This window comes from Pipistrellus hanaki, assembly GCF_964339955.1.
Source record: "Pipistrellus hanaki genome assembly, chromosome: 14".
Lineage (NCBI taxonomy): Eukaryota > Metazoa > Chordata > Mammalia > Chiroptera > Vespertilionidae > Pipistrellus > Pipistrellus hanaki.
Window position 1 is genome coordinate 35,428,113 of NC_140516.1, and position 21,393 is coordinate 35,449,505.

Consider the following 21,393-nt stretch of genomic DNA (forward strand, 5'->3'; position numbering starts at 1 on the left):
GTTCTAAAGTGTGATAGTTCTGTAGGAGTCTTGCCACTAGGAGTAGAGACAGAGACTCTGAAAAGAAAAGGCTGGAAAGCAACAGCAAAAGGCCCCAGGCGGAGGGAAGCCACAGCCGCAGATTTGGGGTTTACAGTTGAGTCTTTGTTCCTGATCTCTAGCCTGGCGACAACCAGAAAAGCCATCCAGCTCTCCGCCAGGGAGCCATGGTGGTTACAGGTGACGAGCCACACACGTACTGACTCACAACAACACTCAAACAGCCCCACCTCAGGGGCTCAGTGGCAGATGCACAAAAGACAGCTGTGGGCCCAGCCCTCCACTCCTGTTTAGGAGACACAGACACGAAACCAGTTCCTTCCGGAGCCAGCTACCTGCTGGAAGCGAAAGGATTCGGACCGCTTCTTCTGGTTGAGCTGCCACTCTTTGAAGTGGAGCACAGCTTCGTCCACATTGACGATGCCCAGCTTCACCTGCTCCTGGAGGGTGATGAGCTGCCGCTGGCCTGGCGTCTTCATCCCAGCAAAAGGATCGTAGATACTCGACGGGGGCCTGTCTCGCCACGGTCTGACGGGAGGAGGAGGCTCTGGAAAGGAAGGCAAAGCTCAGCTTGACAGCTCCCCCGCTGGGGCGTCAGGGATGAGTGGGTTAACAAGGCTGGCCCTGGGCTCAAGAGGACGCTTCTCAAAAGCACAATTGCATGTGAAACCAGGAAGGGGCACAGATGATGTGGAATCGGAGAGAAGGAAGCAGCGAATAACGTCAAAGCTTATCACACGGAAGTAGAAAAGACCACCATGTTTTAGGGAGGTCTGAAATCTGAATGATGAGTAAACGAAACTCCTCAAACCTGAATTACTGAGGGGCCTTTCTCTCAGCCCAGGCACCAGGGACATTCTGGACGAATTCTTTGTCACTGGGAGATTGCAGGCTTCCCTTTTGTCTGCTGTTACAGACACTTTCTAGAGTGTTGCTATTCCTAGTGTGACAAATTTGTACAATATTTGTGGGCACCCCAATCTCTTCTCCCTCCCCTTTCCCATCAGTACAGGATTCTCAGGCAGCTCCACCACGGTATCTCCCGGATCTCCCTATTTATCGACGCCAACTAAGGATTTGCCGTAACACCTGGAAACCACTGAAACATTAACGCTTCTCCCCGCTGGAAGTTCAGGTCGGACAAAAGGGAGCTGAGGACAATGGGCTTACCTTTCCTGATGCTCTCTGAGGAAACATAGAAATTCCCAGGCCGCTCTTGACTTTTTTCTGCAAAAACTGTGAGATAAACAGTATTCTAGGTAAAAGCCAAATCCGATCTCTTTCTAAAGGGCTTTAAAATGTCTTATACATTTGCAAAAATTAGCAAGACCTTGTACAAAATTAATAATCATAAGGACCTCACTCCTTGGACCATGTATGGAGTTCTGTAAATCAACACTCTCAGAGGAGCAACTAATGAGCAGAAGTTGCAGGGATTCGGAGCTGAGGACAAACCAGGCAGACAAGGTCTCAAACCCAGAAGGATAAAGCCAGGCCATTACAGAGAAGGGCGATGGAAGCGATGTGCACTGGGTCCCCGAATGCCTGAAGCTAGCTGTGGAACACCTTGATGCTTACAAATAAAAGAAAGTGCCACTTAACATGTCAACGAGTGGCATAAGACAGAACGCGGATCGGTGGGACAGAAGCAATGTGCAGAGCTCCAAAGGAATTTAGATGAAGTCACTCACGAGTGGCAGACCCATAGAGGCTAATAGGGAAAACTAAAGTGACCGATGTCCACCTAGTGGCCTGCGTGGTGGTTAAGACTCCCTGGGCTCTGCACCAGAATCCCTGGACTCAAATGCTGGCTTGCCCTTATGAGCCACATGATCTTAAGCTCTATCTCTCCTGGCCTCAGTTTTGCTGTCTGTTGAATGAGAATGACAATAGTATCTTCCTTGTTGGGTTGCTGTGGGGATTGCATGAGTTGATACATGGAAAGTACTTAGACAAATGCCTGGCACATGTGAGTTCTCAATTATAGCTTTGATTCTCATTATTCACATCTAAACCTTGAAATTGATGCCAATAGGACAGTAATACCTAGGCATGTTACTTAACAAAACTTATGTCACTATAGCATTTCAGAGTTTATAAAGTAGATTCTTGTCTTGTGGAAGGAAACTTGTGTGCCTCTGTCTCCACACTGTGTATAAATGCTTTCAGGGAGGCCAGAACTGAATCTGATCATTGCCCCTTGTCTAGTTCTGGAATCTGCCTCACGCTCTGACACTGTCCCTTGGGGCTGGTTGGAGACCCTCAAACCATCGAGTGATGCTGATTCAGAAGCTAGAGGATCTAGGACCTTCCTGCTGAGAAGCTCTGCATACCCCCCAGGGCATCACTCCCCACAACTTGCCTTTAGAAATGTACGGTTCATTGTCGGGCACCTGGTGAGCACCAGAAGCACTGGCCTCTGGCCTGGGCACTGGGACGGGGGGCCTGCTGGCCAGGTCCAGGGCAAAGGCCTCATCATCTTCCACTGTGTGATAAACATCTTCTGGATCCTGATGGAACTGCTCCTTCTCCAGAGTGGCGATGCTCACATTATTGCCTAGAAACAGAGTTACAGGTGACTGGAAGCAGTGGTGGAGAACCAACTCCATGCAAAGCAACTGAGAAAACACTGATGTCACCTTCCTTGGCCCCCATCAACGCAGCAAAAGGAAGTGAGCTCTAGGCTCTTATCATCAGTGCCAAAACTCAGTTATTCTTCCCATTGGAACTAAGGAAAGGTGAGGACAGCCCTAAAGCCCAAGGACACTGGGAACCAACAGCTGGGTCTGGGCAGCACTGGGAGGGTGGCTCAGAGGCCTCCCCACCAACAGCTCCAGCACCCTCACCTTCAGCATCAAAATGACTGCAGCAAACCCCTCCCAAGGACTTTCTCTGTGCCCAGCACTGCTCCAAGTGTATTACCCACATTATTTCCTTTGATTGTATTACAACGCTATGGAGGCACTGTAATCATTATTCTTATTTTGCAGATAAAGAACCTGGGGTCTTGGGGATGTAAATAACTTGCTCAGAGTCGCTTAGAGCCAGATGGGGGCCCAGGAACACCGGTTCCAGAGCTTGTGCTCCTAACCAGCAAGCTCTCCTGCCTCTCTTGCAACCTCTGCCGCCACTCTGCTCCCCAGTGACCAAAAGACTTAGGACCGAAGCTTTCCACCCGCCCTCTGTCCCTCAGATTTTCTCTGCCTCCTTTCTGGTAACAGGCTGAAATGCACTGTGCTCAGACCCAAACACAAGGTCCTCTTGTCCTCGGGAATCTCAGCCGACCTGTGTGCCAGCCACACCTCATACATGAGAGCTGTGTGACCATGGAACATGTTCTCTGAGCCTGATTTCCCTCTGAGACTTACTCACGGGAATACTGTGAGGACAACATGAGATAATAAAGGGAAAGCACCCAGCTCAGTGTATACACATAGTAGGGGCTTTCCTCTCCCTTCCTTCTTCTCTCTAGCACCCTTCAGCCAACAAATCTGTATTAAATGCCTGATTGAGATACAGGGATGAGTGAAGCTTGGGTCTCCTTCCTATGGAGATTTCTAATCTAGTATTTATTAAGGATTTTTCATTGCATTTTCTGAGCAGTGGGGAGACTGCTCTTGACTCCCCTGTGATTTATCTACTAATACAACTTTTCTTTGCTCTTTACTGTCAAAACTATTTTTTCCCATCCTATATTCTTAGCACCCTGCCTTCTACATCTATTTGATCAATAGACTCCATTATAAATTATAATGATTGAACAGAGTTAAGGGATTACTCATATAACTTAACACCTCCACCTTTGACACCTTCAATAATGATAAGAAAAGAATACCAACAATAATACACCTTTATTACCTGATCTATTTCTGGCCCTGCTCTGAGGCCTAATGTAAAATAACTCATTTAATTCTCACAACATTCATCTGACTTTACAACTGGGGAAATAGAGACACAAAGGAGTTGAGTAACTTGCCTACGTTTTCCCTGCAAACCGAGGAGGGATTGAGGCTGTGCTCTTAGCCACTCTGCAATTCAGCCTCCACTTAATAACAGTGGTGCATATTCCCCTATATTCTCCTTCATCAGAGAGGAAGTAAGTCAAATCTTATTTTTCTTTGTGTCCCCCAGCCCAACATCCACAATAGTGATTTGCTCCTAGTAAGTTCTCAATCAATTTTGATTAAAGAGAAACATGTGCATTTTAAAAAAGGGTCTTGCTGAAGGCAACTTGTGAATCCAGATGAACTGCTGCAGTGGTGGGAACTTCTGGCCTCCATGTGACACGCTGATGGGAGAGCCAGCGGGGTAGAATGCCTTCAATCACCCATAGGCCATGTACATGGAAACCCATTTCTTGAGTGGAGCAACTTTCAGACGTAACCAGGCAATGTCTTCCATGTGTTTTTCTTTCTCTCTTTTGCTTCCCTGCTCATAGCTACAACTTACCCTCTAAAAACTTGCGGATTATAGAGTCCTTAGTGGCCCGGGAGAAACTTTCTCCAGCGATTGGGCTAGATGTACTGGCCTGAAGCATTTCCACATCTAGAAGGAAAAGGAGATTAAGAGGTAATAAATTGTTCTTCCACATAAGCAAGGAGGTTTTTCAGATAAATATAGAAATTTTAACAAATCAAGAGATCTTGAACCAAGAGATTCAATAATTCATTAATCTATTCATCTACTCACCTATCCGTCATACTTATCTATCCTCTAGAGGTCCAGTGCACAAATTCATGCATGGGTGGGATCCCTTGGCCTGACCAGTGATTGGGACAATCAGGGCCATCTTGCTCAGTCCCAATGGGGGGGAGAAGGGGACAGCTGACTGGATAGAGACCACAGAAGGTTGGCCAGTCAGGAAGGGACTGGAGGAGGGCTTCAGGGCATGTCCAACCCTCTCACCCAGTCCTGATCAGCCAGACCCCAGCAGCAAGCTAACCTACCAGTCTGAGCATCTGCCCCTGGTGGTCAGTGCAAATCATAGCAATTGGTTAAGCGATTGAGTCGACCTATTGGTCAGCACTTAGCATATTACACTTTTATTATATGGGATTCATCCATCCATCCATCCATCCATCCAACTACTCCATAAGAACACAGAGTAAATGTGGAGTATAAAGAGGAACAACATTCACAATCCTCAGGCCCTTTCCTGGATCACAGGGCTCAAAAGGTATGAATATAGTTTAAAGTTGAAGAGTATACAATCTGGTGAATTTGTATTCTTTGGAAATGTGATATAAAGAATTGCATAGAATTCCTCATACAAATTCACCAGGTTGTCTTTAACTGGTCCCCAAAGATCAAAGTAGTAAGGAAACAGTATATGTGTGTATAATAATGAAATTCAAACCATTTTTTTCTGAAAGTATACTATTCAACTTCAAACCACATATTTTGCTTAAGCAAGTAAGTCCTCAGTCAATGTGTAATATGACATAGTGAGTACAACCTCTTGATAATATCAAAGCTCTACTTTAAACACAGGCTGAACTTTTACTCCAAAAACACATATTTCAGAGTCATAAAGTACTGTACTGTTGGTTGCTCGAGTTTAAGTGGATTTACTGTGGTAATTGAATGGTTTTCACAGTTTTCGTCTCCATGGGTTTATGCTTAATCATGAAAGCCAAAGGTCAATGTGCTTCCTCCTTATAATGAACCAATTACATGGGTGACCTAAAAACCAAGTTCTTGTTTTGTTTTTGAGATGATATTATTATGATTTTGAGATGGTACTATGCTGATAGAAGTGGTTCTAACACATACATTCTTTCCAATTGTTGCATAATGTTCCATCTATACTAATAAAAACCTTGGGGACAATCAGGCCAGCAGGGGAGGGATGTTGGGGGCCATCAGGCTGGCAGGAAAGCAGTTAGGCATCAATCAGGCCAGCAGGGGAGAGGTTAGGGGGCGATCAGGTTTGCAGGCAGAAGTGGCTAGGGGCAATCAGGCAGGCAGGTTAGAAGCCAGCAGTCCCGGATTGTGAGGGGGATGTCCAACTGTCAAGGGGTCCCAGATTGGAAAGGGTGCAGTCTGGGCTGAGGGACATGCCCCCTCCATGCACGAATTTCATGCACCGGGCCACTAGTTTTTAAATAAACCACAATTGATCTACTCTTTGTTGTTCACGATTCCATTTCATTTTTGCTGTTAAAAACAATGCCATGGTTACATATTTGAAAGAATATTTTTCAATGAAAAATGCCTTTTGAGTCCTGTGGTTCAGGACATGAGGGTTGTGAATGAGACATGGTCTTTGGTATCCTGGAGACCTAGGTTCAAGCACTGGTTCTGACACTTGGCTCTGCATCCTTGGGCAAGTTACTTGCTATCGCTGAGCTTCTATGAAGTGAGGGATAAATAACAGTATCTATCTGTAAAATGGGAATAAATAACAGTGTCCACCTCATAAGAAGACTGTACATGCCAATTAAGACAATGCTTATAAAATGCTTATCAACAGTGCCAGGCACTAGATATTAGCGGTAATCATTATCATTATATTGAGGCAGCCTAGATAGTGTATTGGTTTCTTGCTGTTGTAACAAACTGCCACAAGCTTAGTGGCATAAAACAAGAACATAACATATTATCGTACAGACCGGTAGTTCAGAAGTCTGAGATGGCTCTCCCTGGGATAATCTTAAGGTTTTGGCAGGACTACAGCCCTTTCCAGGAGCTGGAGGGGAGCATCTGTCTCCTTGACCTTTCCAGCTCCCAGAGGCTGCCTTTCTTCCTTGGCACCCGGCCCTCCTCCTCCAGCTTCAGAGCCAGCAAGGTTGGGCAGAAAGCTCAGCTGAACCAAGTCCTCCTCATGGTGCCATCTCTGATTTCTTCTTCCGTTTTTAAGGACGCTGTGATTACACTGGACCCACCCCGATAATCCAGTATATTCCCTTTATTTTAAGGCCAGCTGATAATTCTACCTGCAACTGTAATTCTTCTTTGCCATGTAACGGAGCATATTCACAGATTCAGGGACATTATTCTGCTTGCCACAGAGGGGACCAAATAATCTTTACCGTCAGCCTGGGAGTAGGACACACTCAATTCAATCATGTCCACAGAGGACTCAGCAGCCCTGGCCTGATACAGGCACTGGTCTCTGTGGAGTCTCTGGATGTGCACTGCCTCCAATGAAGCTACCGGAAATTGATCTTATGGCCATTTATATTTTAAATAAAATTGTTCTTTTTATTCTGAACTGAATATAAATATCTTTGAATTAGACTAGGAACAGCAAATACATATGTTGGCCTCCATGTCCCTATCCTATACTTAAGGCAAACATTACCCATCCATCATAGCATTGTTCCTGGCCTCAGAATTCTTCTCAACACAGCTCCCCAGCCACTCAATACCAGCTAACTGACATTGGTACTTGAAATTATTTTTAAGGCACTATTTTCATGCCTATCTCAGGCAGTAAGTTCTAGTAGGAATAGAAACTACCCTTATAACAATAAAGAAAAGGAAAAGCACCTCGCTGAAGGAGTTCATGAGCAATAAGATTCTCTCAACCCAAGTGTACACACAACCCAAGCACGGGGTGAGCAACACGTGAGTGACTGAAACACAGAAAATTCTGGAGGTGCAGGGACACAGGACATTTTGTAAAGCAAAGCAGGACAATAAATCCCTGCATTCCTGGATGCCTGAGGCTTGTACTTCAGATTCCAAGTGCTTAAACTTCATCCCTCGCCAGTTAAAGATAAACCGAAATGTGCCCAAACCTGCTGGTCTAAGGAGAAAGGGTGAAGTTCTTTCATTTCAGCAGAGAGGAAACAAATAAAAACAAGGAGACTCCGGGGCCACCGTCTCCTCCCGGAAGAGGCGGCTGCGGAGTTAGCCTGCACTTGACTAAGCGAGTCAATCAGAAGGAACCCTTTCCCGCGGAGAAAGAAGCATGAACAGATGAGAGAAAGCCTGGCAGGCACTTGCTTCGGGGACCAGTCCAGAGCAAGAATGCATTTGCAAAGAAGCCCATGTGATACTCCTCGTGGGACATACATCTAGATTACTTAGCTGCAGTAGAAACTCCATTCAGATTACGTGCTGTTCATTTAATATCAAACCTAATCTGGGTACATAATACAGCGAAATGTCAGGTACTGAGAGACTATTCTTCTGGAAAGGCTCTCAACCCCTGAAAGCAGGCCAACTGAACGTTTTCCAGTGTTTTTATGGCAGAAAAGGAGCCTCAGAGGCAGAAGCAGCGTGATCGTCCCTTTGAAGATAACCCGAAGCCTGGCTGGTTTCTAGGTGGAATGGATGCTTTGATCAACCACATCAATGAGAAAGTCCAACCTCCCCAGACCCCAATTTAGATGTAATTGGAAGGAGACAGGAGAGAGAGAGAGAGAGAGAGAGAGAGAGAGAGAGAGAGAGAGAGAGAGAGAGAGAGAGAGAGAGAGAGGAAGGAGAGAGTTGCAGTAAGAGAAGAACACAGATAGAAAGGCAGACAGGTAGAAACAGGGGCAGAGCGAGAGAGGAGGACAGTCTGACATCAGAGCGGCTAAGGAATGGTTGGCCATGAAAAAGAAGTGGCTAAGAATGAAAGGGTTAGGAGAGGCAACCCAGTTAAATTCTGTGGATCCTGATGCAGACAAGGGCTTCCATGCAGCACTCTGGCAAGCACAGACTCTGCCGTGCAGGAAGGAGCGCACAGTGGGGTGCAGTGAGCACCCTGACTTGCGAAGTCGCCCCACCATTCACCTTCACAGCTGCCCTCTCGGGGTACCGTATCCTTTTCCTTCGTGGCACTGTCACGGTTTGTAGTTACATATTTCATGATGTGGTCCTTTTGTGTAATGCACAGCTCTCCTGCTGCCAGGGAAGCTCTGGGAGGCAGGGGTCACGTGGCTTTTGTACTGACTCCCGTCACCTGGCACAGCATGAGGGGTGTGATAAACACTGCTGAAGGCGTGGAGGTGTGAATGCACACACACTAACAAGGAGCACACAAATGGATGCGTGGAGGTGCCTGGGCTTTGTGAAGGAATCTGGGCATCTCCCATGCTGAGAAAAGAGAAGGGCAACTCAGGCCGCAGGAACAGCACAAGAGGATGCACAGAGACATGAAGGACAAGCCCGCCTGGGGCTGCTGAGGAGTTAGCGCCACTCTGAGGTGTCCCACACGCAGGACAACCTAGCAGATGTCTCACTACCGCCTCTCAGGAAAGGGGAGTCTCTGCACTGGGATGCCAACAAACTGTTCCACCCCACAAAGTCTAGGACGGTTTCTTGTTTTCTGGTACTCTCCAAGTTATCCAGTGGAGCACCTACAGTGTACTGCACCGTGGCTAATGCAGGCCTCCTAGCTGGGGGAGGAGCAGAGAACCAGCGAAGCATGTACAGAAGCACAGCGCACCGCAGTCTGCATGCAGTGCCCGAGGAAAGCTCGAGGGAGTGAGTTAAAATGATGGTGGTGAGGATCTTATTGTAGTAACTTTATTTTAAAACGAATATTTTTCTTGATTTCAGAGAAGAAGGAAGAGAGAGAGAGATAAAAACATCCTTGATGAGAGAAAATCATGGATCGCCTGCCTCCTGCAAGTCCCCCACTGGGGATCAAGCCCACAACCCGGCCATGTGTCCTTGACCGGAATCAAACCTGGGACCTTTCAGTCTGCAGGCTGATGCTCTATCCACTGAGCCAAACCGGCTGGGGCTATCATATTAACTTTAAAACATTCATTCCAGTAGCTTTCACTGTGTGCCTCTGTCCCCAACACAATTCTCTACATCTGGAGGATCAAAAAGCAACAGACATCGGGAGTGCTGAGCCTCCTTTTGCCCTGCTGGGTCAGCTTCAGCCCTGGACAGGGCAGGAACAGGATGAGTCCCTTGCTGGTAAGACCTCATGCCTTGCCCCCAGCCCACTACCCCTAAAGCATTTATTGGCTCCAGCAGCCAGAGTCTTCCCGAGATGGGAGGCAGGAGGATGGCAGAGCCTCCTGAGAGGTGAGACAGGGAAGGCGGCAGGTTCCACATCAATAATAACTATTTTGCTCACAGAGGCGCCTCCTTCAGCTGGGCTCAGACCTGCCCTGGCTGGGCGGCAAGGCCCTTCCCTGTGCCCTCAGCTCAGAGGGGACCTTGCTTGCAGAGCGGGCTGTAATCAGAGAGCTCGGGTAAAGAAAAACTGGAGATGATCGGTTACAAAAACGCCAGTTACCAAGGGGGTTGCTAAGGGCTCCGTCAGCTCTCTGCTGCACACAAACTTGAGCTGCAGAAGCGGGCGGAGGGAGCAGGGGTGGGAGAGAAAGGTTGGAGACAGGAGCCCCGTGAAGCAGAACAGCCTCTGGGATGGATTAGAGTGGCTGCTGTGAGTTTAGTTTCTAGGAGGGAGAGGGTACACATATCCCCTTTTGCCCCTTTCCCCCTTGGAAGAAAGACAAGCCTCTGAAATACTTAAACAATGCTAAATCCACATGCATATCACCTTGGCAACAGTTGGACAAGGGCCTCCCAGGAATGGTTCCCGAAGCCCAGAGCCTCAGGGAACCTTTCCAAGCAAAGCGTATTACCTAAGCTGGAGGGCCGCCGGGACCACCGTCTCACTCTCTGAGGCAAGGCAAAGACCAGGAGATAGTGAAAACACCCAAAGGGAGGCGTGTCTTCATTTTTATTTAGTGTTTGCATAAGCCTGACCGTAAGGAAGACATTCATTTCTTATATAGTAAAGCGAGGGTGTTGGTGGTTGAAATCTGTGGAATCTTGAACAAAAAATTCTCAAGAGAGTTGGGAGCAAAGCTGAAGGTTTGATAACATGGAAATGTAATTGCCACCTGGTGGCAGCATATCTAAGCTAAAGATCCTGAATGTGACGGTGTGTGTGTGTGTGTGTGTGTGTGTGTGTGTACTCACCCACGCAAATTCAGGGAGAAGGAAAGATTGGAGTAGAATAAAAAACAGGGTCAGAGCCCAACCTTGCTCCCCAGACCCCCTCCATTCAACATGGTGGGTTTCCCTGACAACCCTCCTACTCAGTGTGTGTTTTAGACTCCCTTTGGAGAAGAGGGCCTCATTCCTCTCCCTTTCCCAAAACTCAACTCAGAAGAGGCAGTTTTGTCCCAACACAGTTAAGTGACCTCCAAAGCAGAGGTAAGGAGCTGACCTAAAGCCTGCACTCCATGTTGGTCCTGAGAGCTAGTGAGTGAATGAATGAATGAACACTATCTTCCTACATATGTTCTTTGCAGTGATCATGCATGGTTTCTGGCTTCCCAACGAGGCAACACTTGTTCTCCAGATGTTCTTTTGTGAAGGGGTTTCTGTCCCAGACTGGAAAGGCCAGTGTCTTGGTCCCCTTTGTCTTCCCAACACCAGGGGAAGCGAGTAGCTGAAACGCAGTAGATGCTCCAGAATGCTTACGGGCACATGGAGATGTATGGATGTGCCAGGGCAGGGGCACCAGAGGCTGCATGAGCCCATGCCTGGGCCGTAGAAACAGCAAGCAGGAAGTGAAATAAGCCAGTCAGAGAAGACTAGTATCACATGATCTCACTCACATATGGAATCTAAGGAACAAAATAGATCCAGAGACATAGATTGTGGAATCTCAGAGGGAAAGCGAAGGGAGGGTGGATAGGGGGGAAGTGATCAACCTAAAACACTGTATGTATATATGCATAAACCATGGATACAGACAATATGCTGGTGAAGGCCTGGGGCGGGGGACAGGAGGCAGGGATCAATGTGGGGAAAAGGGAGACATATGTAATACTTTCAACAACAAAGATTTTTTAAAAAGAAAAATAAGGAAGAGCAAGCAGGGCTGCAGCCACTAAATGGTTTTCTAAAGAAACCAGGACTAAACGTCGTGGTGTTCGATGGAAATTTCTGGTGCAGAATAAAGAATATGGTCCTAGAGACAGCGAGACCTGGGTTCAAATCTGGACTCCAACAATTGTTAGACTTTGGGAAAGTTGTGGAACCTCTCTGTGCACCAGTTTCCCTTGTTCATAAAATGCAGGGTAATAAACACATTCTTGTACAGTTGCTTTAAGGATTTGGTGAGATAGAGGATCTGGATGGTGGGGATGACACCCTCTCTCCTCACCTCCCTGCCCGGTCACCGCTCTTTCAGAAAGAGTGCCCACAGTCTTTCCAGTCCTCCCAGTTAGGTGCTAAAGGGAGCTTCTACCATTCTTCTCTCCAAGTCCCCCCCCCCCCCCCAAAGGAGCAACCAATAGCTAAACTCCAATAGTGTCCCTCCATCAGGGTGACAACCCAAAACACTCTCATCGGTTTTCCAAACGCCCTCTAGAGGGCAGTGCCGCTCCCCTTGAGAGCCACTGGTCTAAGTAATGTTGGTTCCAGTGCACACACCTGGGTTGAAGCAGGAGCACCTGCCGCCAGCCCTACCTCCTGCAAGCACCTAACCACCACTGGACCACACCTTCCAGGTGCTGGGTTTGCAGGGTCAAGGGTGCTGCTAGTGTCAGGGCCTGCCTCTGGCCCCCTTGCACGCCCACTCCTCCTGTTGCCAGGCTTCCTCTTGGTGCCTGCTTGTCTACCCCTGGATGGGAAAACCAGGCCCACCTCCCTGGGGGCCCAGGGCCCTGCTGTCTTCTTCTCAGGCTTCAAGTTGGCAATGCTCAGTCTAGCCCTTTCCAGAAAACCCTCCACCAATAAAGCTGATACATAGATGGGTATTGTGTCTTATCTCTCTTAAATCTATTCTGTGGCCAGAGGGAAGAAGCGTTAAGTCTTAGGCAGTGTCTTGAGTACTTAGCATTGGGTAGCAAAAGGTGGGGACACATTAAGAAGGCTCTGAGAGGACTGGCGGCAGGTGCTCCTGCTTCAACCCTGGTGTGTGCACTGGAACCAACATGACTTAGACCAGTGGCTCTCAAGGGGCGCGGCACTGCCCTCTAGAGGGCGTTTGGAAAATCGATGAGAGTGTTTTGGGTTGTCACCCTGATGGAGGGACACTATTGGAGTTTAGCAGAACCAGGGGGAAAGCTACTGGACACCCACAATGTGTGGGACAGCCCTGCACGGGAAGTGTTTCATGTCCCTAATGGCTTTTAAATATCTCCCCAGACACGCAGATAGGCTAAAAATCTGCCTATGATACATATTTATACATATGCGTGTGTCTGTATATACCTGTGTTTATGTATGTGCGCATATATTTTTATTTAATATTAGAAGGCACAGGAAAAGTATGGACAAATATACCCACCAAACTATTACTAGTGCTATACTGGTTTGGTGGGTAGAGTTATATGGACTTTTAATAACAACTCAGTTACATATTTCTATTTTGTTTCAAGTTTTTGTAAAGATGTATTACCTTTACAATGAAAAACACACACACACACACACACACACACACCAATTAGTGAAACCAAAAATGGGCAAAATCTGTTAAGCAATTTACACACAAAAAAACATGTTCTGCCGAAACCGGTTTGGCTCAGTGGTAGAGCGTCCGTCTACGGACTGAAAGGTCTCAGGTTCAATTCTGGTCAAGGGCATGTACATTGGTTGTGGGCACATCCCTGGTAGGAGGTGTGCAAGAGGCAGCTGGTCGATGTTTCTCTCTCATTGACGTTTCTAGCTCTCTATCTCTCTCTCTTCCTCTCTGTAAAAAAATCAATAATATATATATATTTTTAAAAAAGCATGTTCTGGAGATATATTTTGAAAATTAAGTTTATTATATATCAATTCAATAAAATCAGGCTACCATGAAAAAAAAAAGAAAACACTTATCATTTTCTGAGCCCTAAGAGCAAATTTCTTTGTATATAAATGCAACTTGTATTTTTGTATGGCTTTAGTATGCACTGAATTTTCACCATTTAGGAAAATTCATGTTCTGATGCTAACACTGTTGGCAGTATCTGAGTCCCCAATACAATGGGTACGTGTCTGTCAGCACATGAGGCCGGACACTGGCAGTGAGTCTGAGCATAGCCATCTGTATCCAACGATCCCATTATGTCCTCCTGTGCAGGCACACCTGAGAATTTCCTCTCTTTTTTATATATATCAGTTCTATTTTATATTTATCATTCTCGTTCATATTTTACTTTGGGTGTATATTTGATTTCCAGGTTACATTTGTATGAAACTCACATCGGGGCAGTAAAGGGGGCATTGGTGGAAAGTTGTTTACTGTAAATAGGGCCTGCGGGGGCTGACAGGGTTGAAAACCGCTGATTTAGCGTCTTGGATCATGAGACAACGCCTTCCTCAGCTCTGACTGCCAGGACCTTGCTGCAAAGTCCAGTCACGCAATGCCCACAACGGAGGGCATTTGCAGAAGGGTTCTGCTCATCTCAATACATGGTGGCAGTTCTAACTTTGCATAAAACAGGATCCTCATCTCTCTGGGGTAAGGCGGCAGTCAGCAGGGACTTCCCCCATCCGCCAGAGTGAAGAAAGCCTTTGGTCAGCGGAAACATGGAAGCAGAACTGGGCGGGCGGTGCTACTCACAGAGGTCCTCGGTGGCGTCGGGGACAAGGGCCGCCATGGACTCGTACAGCTCCTCATCGCAGCCCGGGTTGAGGGAGCATTTCATGAGCAGGTCTGTGGACAGGTGGGCCATGGACTCGTACACGTCGTCAGCCTCCTCCCCTTGCATCAGTTCCTCTTTGATGTGACTCTTCAGCATGTCCACCGTTTCCTGAAAGAGAACAGGGGGCCCACAGGCACACTGAAGCACCCCAAGAGGGCTTGTGGCTGGCAAAGGGAAGGCTCCCAGGGGTCAGGGCTTTGGCCCCCAGCACTAAGCACAGACTCACACATCCAGAAGATGTGTTCATGTCCAAAGACCGGATGATACAAATGTACAACCTTCTCATGAGCACCTGTTTATTATGGACCAGGTCCGATGCTAGATATTTGACTAGACATTGTATGGTATGTCATTCTTTCTACCACAGTCTGAGAGAGATGCAACATTCCTGAGTTCACAGATGAGAAAACCAAAGCTCATGCCTTTCCTTACATAGGGCCTGCAATCCTGGCTGCTGACCTTCCCACTACTCCCTAGTGGTTCTTCAAAAGAGAATAAATGGCATGCGTTGGTGTAACCCTTACTGACTAGCCATATGGAGATGCAACTGGGATAAATGGGCTGCATCTAGGTGTGCTTGCCCTTCTGTGTAGCCAGAGTCCCTCAGGAACCTCATTCATTGGTCCCCGCTCCTGCCAGCAGACTGCTCCAGAGCCCTTCTCCAAAGTGCCTCCTCGGCTTTATACCCTGTGCCCAGGAGGAGAGATGGTCGGACCGGCTGCCCTCTCCCACTTGATCTCTAGGTGATTGTGAAGCCAGAGAGCTGGCCTCTCTGAAACCTCTGCACAACTTTTCGTGATAAGAAACTTCGGTGTTTCACAATCCTTATTTCAGCATCAACCCACAGAGATGCTCATTTTCATCATCGCTGCCCGAAAGAGCTAATCTGTTATCGACACTCGGTGTTGATTTCCTCATGAGACCCAAGGAGTGGACCAGCTGGCAGCTGAGAGTGTTGATTGGAGACTCAAGGTCTGGCATTTGGTTCCGATTTGGTGGAAAGAGGAAATGGGACAGTTCTTAGAGGTCATAAACAACACTTAGGGACAACCTTTTGGTACAATGCTAAAGATGCATTGGTGGAAGGGAGTCACAGCCAGAGAACAAGGGTGATATGAGAAATGGGAGCCAGACTAACTTCAGTGCAAGCTGGACATACATCTCCCAACCTCCCTGTGACATACAGTAAGTAGGACAGCAAGCCCCCGGCCTTGGCAGAAAACCAGGTTCAAATCCATCTCTACCCTTACTACCAGTATGTGACACAAGGCATAGTTACTCCATCTTTCTAAGCCCTTTTCTTGGTTGTTTGAGGGAGAGGACAATATTGTCAACTTCAAAGGATTGTGGTGAGAATTAAAAGAGATCATGCATTTGCCAATCAAGTAAATTCAATAGGGAGCAGTGATTGCTATGAACACAGTATTGTCCTTACTAAAAACTACTGGCACGGAAATGAAACACTGCATTTTATTCCTTTTTTTACTTCAAAGTAAAGCTGAGTAAACACTCCCAGGCTGTGAGCACCGTTAGCCTCATTTATGTCAATGATGCCCCACACAGGCATTCAGGTTAGTCTATTCACTCAACATACTTAGTCACCCCCAGTCTTTGGGAAGGCCAGCTTGCACTGATGTTAGTCTGGCTCACATTTCTCATATCACCTTTGTTCTCTGGTTGTAATTCCCTTCAACCAATGCATCTTCAGCATTGTACCAAAAGGTTGCACATGACCCCCTCTATGTGCCACAGCGAGTCATTGTCTTGCAGACTGTCAAATACAGAGCAGAGTTCAGTTTCTGGGTGGTGTTGGGCTCACTCCTATCTGGAGCTAGAGAGCAGGACAGAATTGTGTTTATTGTTTCTTTTGAGCTTACAACCCCATTCCAGAGGCCTAGATACTCCTACGTCCTGAAGATGGGGGAGAAACAAACAAAAAATAGGATTGAGTCAGGGGGAAGGGCAGCTGCCCCTGAGTCAATGGGAGCAAATCTGGGTTATGGAATAAAGTCTGGCCACGGGTGAGATTACCCTCAAAGAAGGACCAGAAGTCGTGATGAAGTAGGACGTGAGGGTCCAAAACCTGGTGAGCAGATAAACTGGGCATATCCACTTTAAGACAGGCAGAGTCTCAGAAAGAGACGAGCTGTCAGCTGAATGTGCGACTTCACGTTGAACTCCCTGAAACCGCAGAGTTTTATAGTGTTTTCTGCTAAGAAAGGAACCCATCCTAACCCAGTTCACCTGAGCCTGATGGTGAGTGAGAAAGCTGGGAGCATCCCACCAAGGTGCCTAGAAGTGGGTGGGGAGGTGAATAGGGAAAAGGAACCAGCATCAAACCTTCAGTGGATTCATTCCACAAACGTCTCTTTAAATTCTTTAAAGATAGGCCTCAGTATTTTACCTATCTTGTCTCCTTTTATCCTCAAAATAACATACGGATAAAGCTATGATTATCTTCGTCTGCATACTAGGAGAGAGAAAAAGAGAGGAGAGAGAGAGAGAGAGAGAGAGAGAGAGAGAGAGAGAGAGAGAGAGAGAGAGAGAGAGAGAGAGAGAGAGAGAGAGAGAGAGAGAGAGAGAGAGAGAGAGAGAGAGAGAGAGAGAGAGAGAGAGAGAGAGAGAGAGAGAACACACACACGATTTTCCCAAAATCATGTGGCTGACAAGTGTTAATATGGGAACTTGGACTCAGGTCCATGTGACTCCAGGGCTTTTTTTTTTTTTTTTTTAGAGAACTGAGAAGAGAGAGAGTGAGAGAGAAATGTTGATGTAAGAGAGAAATATTGATCAGTTACCTCTGCATATGCCCCCACAGGGCCAGAGGTTGAACCTAAAACCTAGATATGTGCCCCAAGTGGGAATAGAATCCACAACTTCTCAGTTTACGGGATGACACTCCAACCCACCCAGCCACACCTGCCAGGGTCCAGGGCTCATTTCTTAAGGCCACACATACAGGTGCCGCCAGAAGAGCCACAGGAGGACATGCTAGCGATGAAATATGACCACGTCTCTGCTGAAAAGGCAGCCCTACGACAACACAGTGCATTTCCAATCCTGGGGCCTCTCCCGCCCTGACCTTACCACATATTCATCGATGAACTGCCGCAGGTCCCTGAAGCCATGCTTCTCGGCAATGGTGTTGGGGTAATGGCCGTATTTGTTGGCCACACTGTATGCTTGTAGGGCTCCCGGGCATGTGAGCAACAAAGCAGTAAGGTTCTTCAGTCCATACTTCGCAGCAAAATGCAGCAAGGTGGGCAGCTCTTCATCCCTCTGATCTGAAAAAAATGCCAAGAAAACTTAATGGGCAGATAACATTGAAGGCAGAGGGCACCCTTGTTCTGGGATTCGAAACTGCATGCCTCAGGTGGCATCTAGCAGGCACTCAGTCGTTACTTCTTGGTTGATTGACAACATCTGACAACTTCCCACAGGGCATCACTGAAGATTATGCCCTCAGGTGGCAGAAGAAATGACACTTTAATTAGAAAATTTAATAATATCCAACCTTCTTTCTCTAAAAGGATCAGAGGATCCTGAGAAATAATACTAATGCAAAAATGTGACTTTCTAAAGGCTTAAATAGCAGCCACAAAGTACAACGGGAACCATGTTTTGACCTCCTCTGCAAATTTCAGAGTACTTTAAAGCAATTGTTTTGTGCTTTTAAAAAGAAGAAGCAGCAGCAGCCTGGCCAGTATGGTTCAGTGGTTGAGTGGTCAACCTATGAACCAGGTGGTTGTGGTTTGATTCCTGGTCAGAGAATCAGAGCACATGCCCAAGTCGCAGGCTCAATCCCTAGTAGGAGATGGGCAGGAGGCAGCTGATCAATGATTCTCTCTCATCACTGATGTCTCTGCCTCTCTCTCCCTCTCCTTTCCTCTCTGAACTATATATATTTAAAAGAAGTCCATCTTCATAGCTCTTATTCCCAATTTCATAAAGTATGTCAAGTAATCCTGAGTATGCTGCTTAGTCTTCCCCCTTGGGCCTTAGTTTTGAACCAGAAAGTATTTCCAGATAATCTTAAAGGGAACTAGAAAGATTAATGGGATACCCAACATGCTAGAAAAGCCCCCAGCACACAGATGAAACCTACTGAAGGTTCCAGAAGTCTTCCTGGGAAAGCGCAACCTAAGCTGCTATGGGGAGACGAAGAGAATTTAGCCAGGCAAAAGGCAACCAAAAAGAACCAGAAGAACTGTATTCCCGAGTCCAGGTGGCGAGAAGCAGGGCAGCATTTTCATTAGGTGAAAGGAGTCCATGCCTTCTGTAGAGCAGAGCGCAGGAGCCAAGGGAGAGAGTAGAAGAGAGAAATGAGAGCTGAAATGCAGCAGGAGCCCTTGGGAAGAATTCTGCAAGCAAGCTAAGGAGCTTGGACTTGTGAACAAAGGGTAATTTTAGGAAGGGGGTGTGGTATTCAGATACAGAATGTGGAAGAATCTCTGGCTAGCCAGTGCGGAGTGAATGCTCCTCCAAGGAAGGGCTGTAGAGCAGGAAGCTGTTAGATGTATGGGTGGACTCTGTGCTGACCCAGCAAACTGGAATCACCCCCGGGTGGCTTCTTGAGGTTTGACTGTTGGCTTACTTGTCATCATATCTTCTTCTTCCAGCTGGTTGATTCCAAAGAGGTGCAGTCCACTGGCGGGGATGTTGTTCTTCAGGGACTCCGTGAGCAGCTTATCGAGCGTCTCCGTGTTGTAGGGCACAATTTTGAAGGCCTGCATAAAGAAGGGAAGACAGTCAGGTTTTACATCAAGCTATTCCCACCCAGCAGATTCAAGGCTGGTACACCACGAGCTGAAATGACATGTTCAGAAGATCCAGGTTTCCTTTCAGCATCTTTACCTGGCACATGAATTCCACAGGATTCGCAGCATTGGACAATAAATTCCCGATTTCTTCCATGTCAGTGTAATAGCTGATAATGGCTTCGCACACCACCAAGTCCCCGGAATATATCTTCAGAGACACATTCCCAGATGAAAGAGCTGAACAGAAAAAAAGACGCTATAAAAGTGCCCAGGAAGGACAAGTGTCCAGGGAACAGTGTTTATGGATTCATCTTTTTGTAAAAAATATTTTTATATATATTTTATTAATTTAAAAATATATATTTTTTATTGAATTTTTACAAAGAGGAAGAGAGAGAGAGAGTTAGAAACATCGATGAGAGAGAATCATCGATCAGCTGCCTCTTGCACACCCCCTACTGGGGATGTGCCCGCAACCAAGGTACATGCCCTTGACCTGAATCGAACCTGGGACCTTTCAGTCTGCAGGCTGACGCTCTGTCCACTGAGCCAAACCCGTTTCAGCTATGGGTTCATCTTAATGGTGAAGAAATTAATTGGAGGCTGGAAGAAAGATCATGGAGGTGAGCTGGGGGTGGGGAAGTGAGGGAAAGGACAGAAACAGACTAGCACATGACAGGGCTCAGAGTCAGAGGAATTATTCTCATTGGGTCTGAAATTAAATTTTTGAATTATTTTCATGTTTGTTCAGTACTAGAGGTCCAGGGCTGCAATAAACAGGAAGAAGAGTTGAGTTTAAAGCAATTTGTATGAAGGCCAGTGGTTGCCAGAAGGTGGGAGGGATCCTGGTAGAAACTCCACACTGTGGCCACATCTGGCCAGTAGAACTGATTCACTGTGCTGCTGTCATTACTATGAGCTCTCCCGGCATGCTCTCGTCTGCACCACAGGAAGGGGTTTTGAGGGGAAAAGAAAAAATTAAAAATACCCCAACCACAAAGATTCAAGTCATAAAAGAGGAAATGCGACAAGAAGAGAACATGGAAAAACATTCAACCTCACTAGTAATCAAAGAAATGCAAATTAAAACAATGGGCTACTTTAAAAAAAAACATATCAAATTAGCAAAAATATTTAATGAAAATGGTAATGGTATAGCAAAATAAACTTGACAGTAGCAATATTTCAGTAAGCATTATTTTCCAGGATGCTTAAAAATACCCATTATTTCAGAGATTCCATCTGGAGGAAATAATCCTAAATACAAAAGGAAAAAACAACAACAACACATCTGCTAGCTAAGGATGCTCAATATTTATCATAGTTTAAAACGATAAAAATACAAGAAATCAGAAATTGCATAAATATGCAACAATGAGGAAATGAAAAAATTAAAAGATAAGACTTATTTTCATCTGAGTATCATGCAGCTTTAAAAATTATGGTTAGCCTGGCTGGCATGGTTCAGTGGTTGAGCATCAACCTATGAACCTGGAGGTCATGGTTCAATTCCTGGTCAAGGCACAGGACAGAGTTGTGGGCTCGATCCCCACTGGGTGGCGTTCAGGAGGCAGCTGATCAATGATTCTCTCTTGTCATTGTTGTTTCTATCTCTCTCTCCATCTCCCTTTCTCTCTGAAATCAATAATAAAAATATTTTTTTAAAAAATATATGGTTATTAGATACAAGTCCAACCACAAGGAACTGGCTTTATAACTTATGTGCATCTAAACAATGGCTTATCTTGCAACCAGTAAGCATCATATTATAGAAGAATATTAATGTGGATAATGAAAGTGGGCTATGAGACAGTATGAAGCCATGTACATAGATGTGGAAAAATACAGAAACCAGTGATCCTTTGGGTGGACATATGGGTAATTTTCTACATGCTTTCCTTTACAATTAATTTATTCTTCATGTTTTCTGTATTGAACACACATTACTTTTGTGAAGAAAATAAATGCATTATAAAATGGAAAGTTATGCCCTAGCTGGTGTTGTTCAGTGGACAGAGCATGGGCTTGCAGACTGAAGGGTCTCAGGTTTG

At 46.3% G+C, this 21,393-nt stretch overlaps 2 protein-coding genes across 2 annotated transcripts in view; both read right to left on the reverse strand.

The window, feature by feature from the left end:
• The window catches only part of TM9SF3 (transmembrane 9 superfamily member 3), a 181,206-nt gene that overhangs the window by 63,104 nt on the left and 96,709 nt on the right, over positions 1-21,393 (reverse strand). The gene's annotated exons all lie outside the window — the stretch shown is intronic.
• The window catches only part of PIK3AP1 (phosphoinositide-3-kinase adaptor protein 1), a 90,927-nt gene that overhangs the window by 17,078 nt on the left and 52,456 nt on the right, over positions 1-21,393 (reverse strand). The window contains exons 5-12 of the mRNA XM_084903512.1: positions 19,437-19,579; positions 19,177-19,309; positions 17,670-17,866; positions 14,501-14,690; positions 4,489-4,584; positions 2,402-2,596; positions 1,210-1,275; positions 375-586 (exon numbers count right to left, since the gene is read on the reverse strand). Of these exons, the coding sequence (XP_084759638.1) occupies positions 375-586; positions 1,210-1,275; positions 2,402-2,596; positions 4,489-4,584; positions 14,501-14,690; positions 17,670-17,866; positions 19,177-19,309; positions 19,437-19,579 (1,232 nt within the window). The remainder of the gene's footprint in view (positions 1-374; positions 587-1,209; positions 1,276-2,401; positions 2,597-4,488; positions 4,585-14,500; positions 14,691-17,669; positions 17,867-19,176; positions 19,310-19,436; positions 19,580-21,393) is intronic.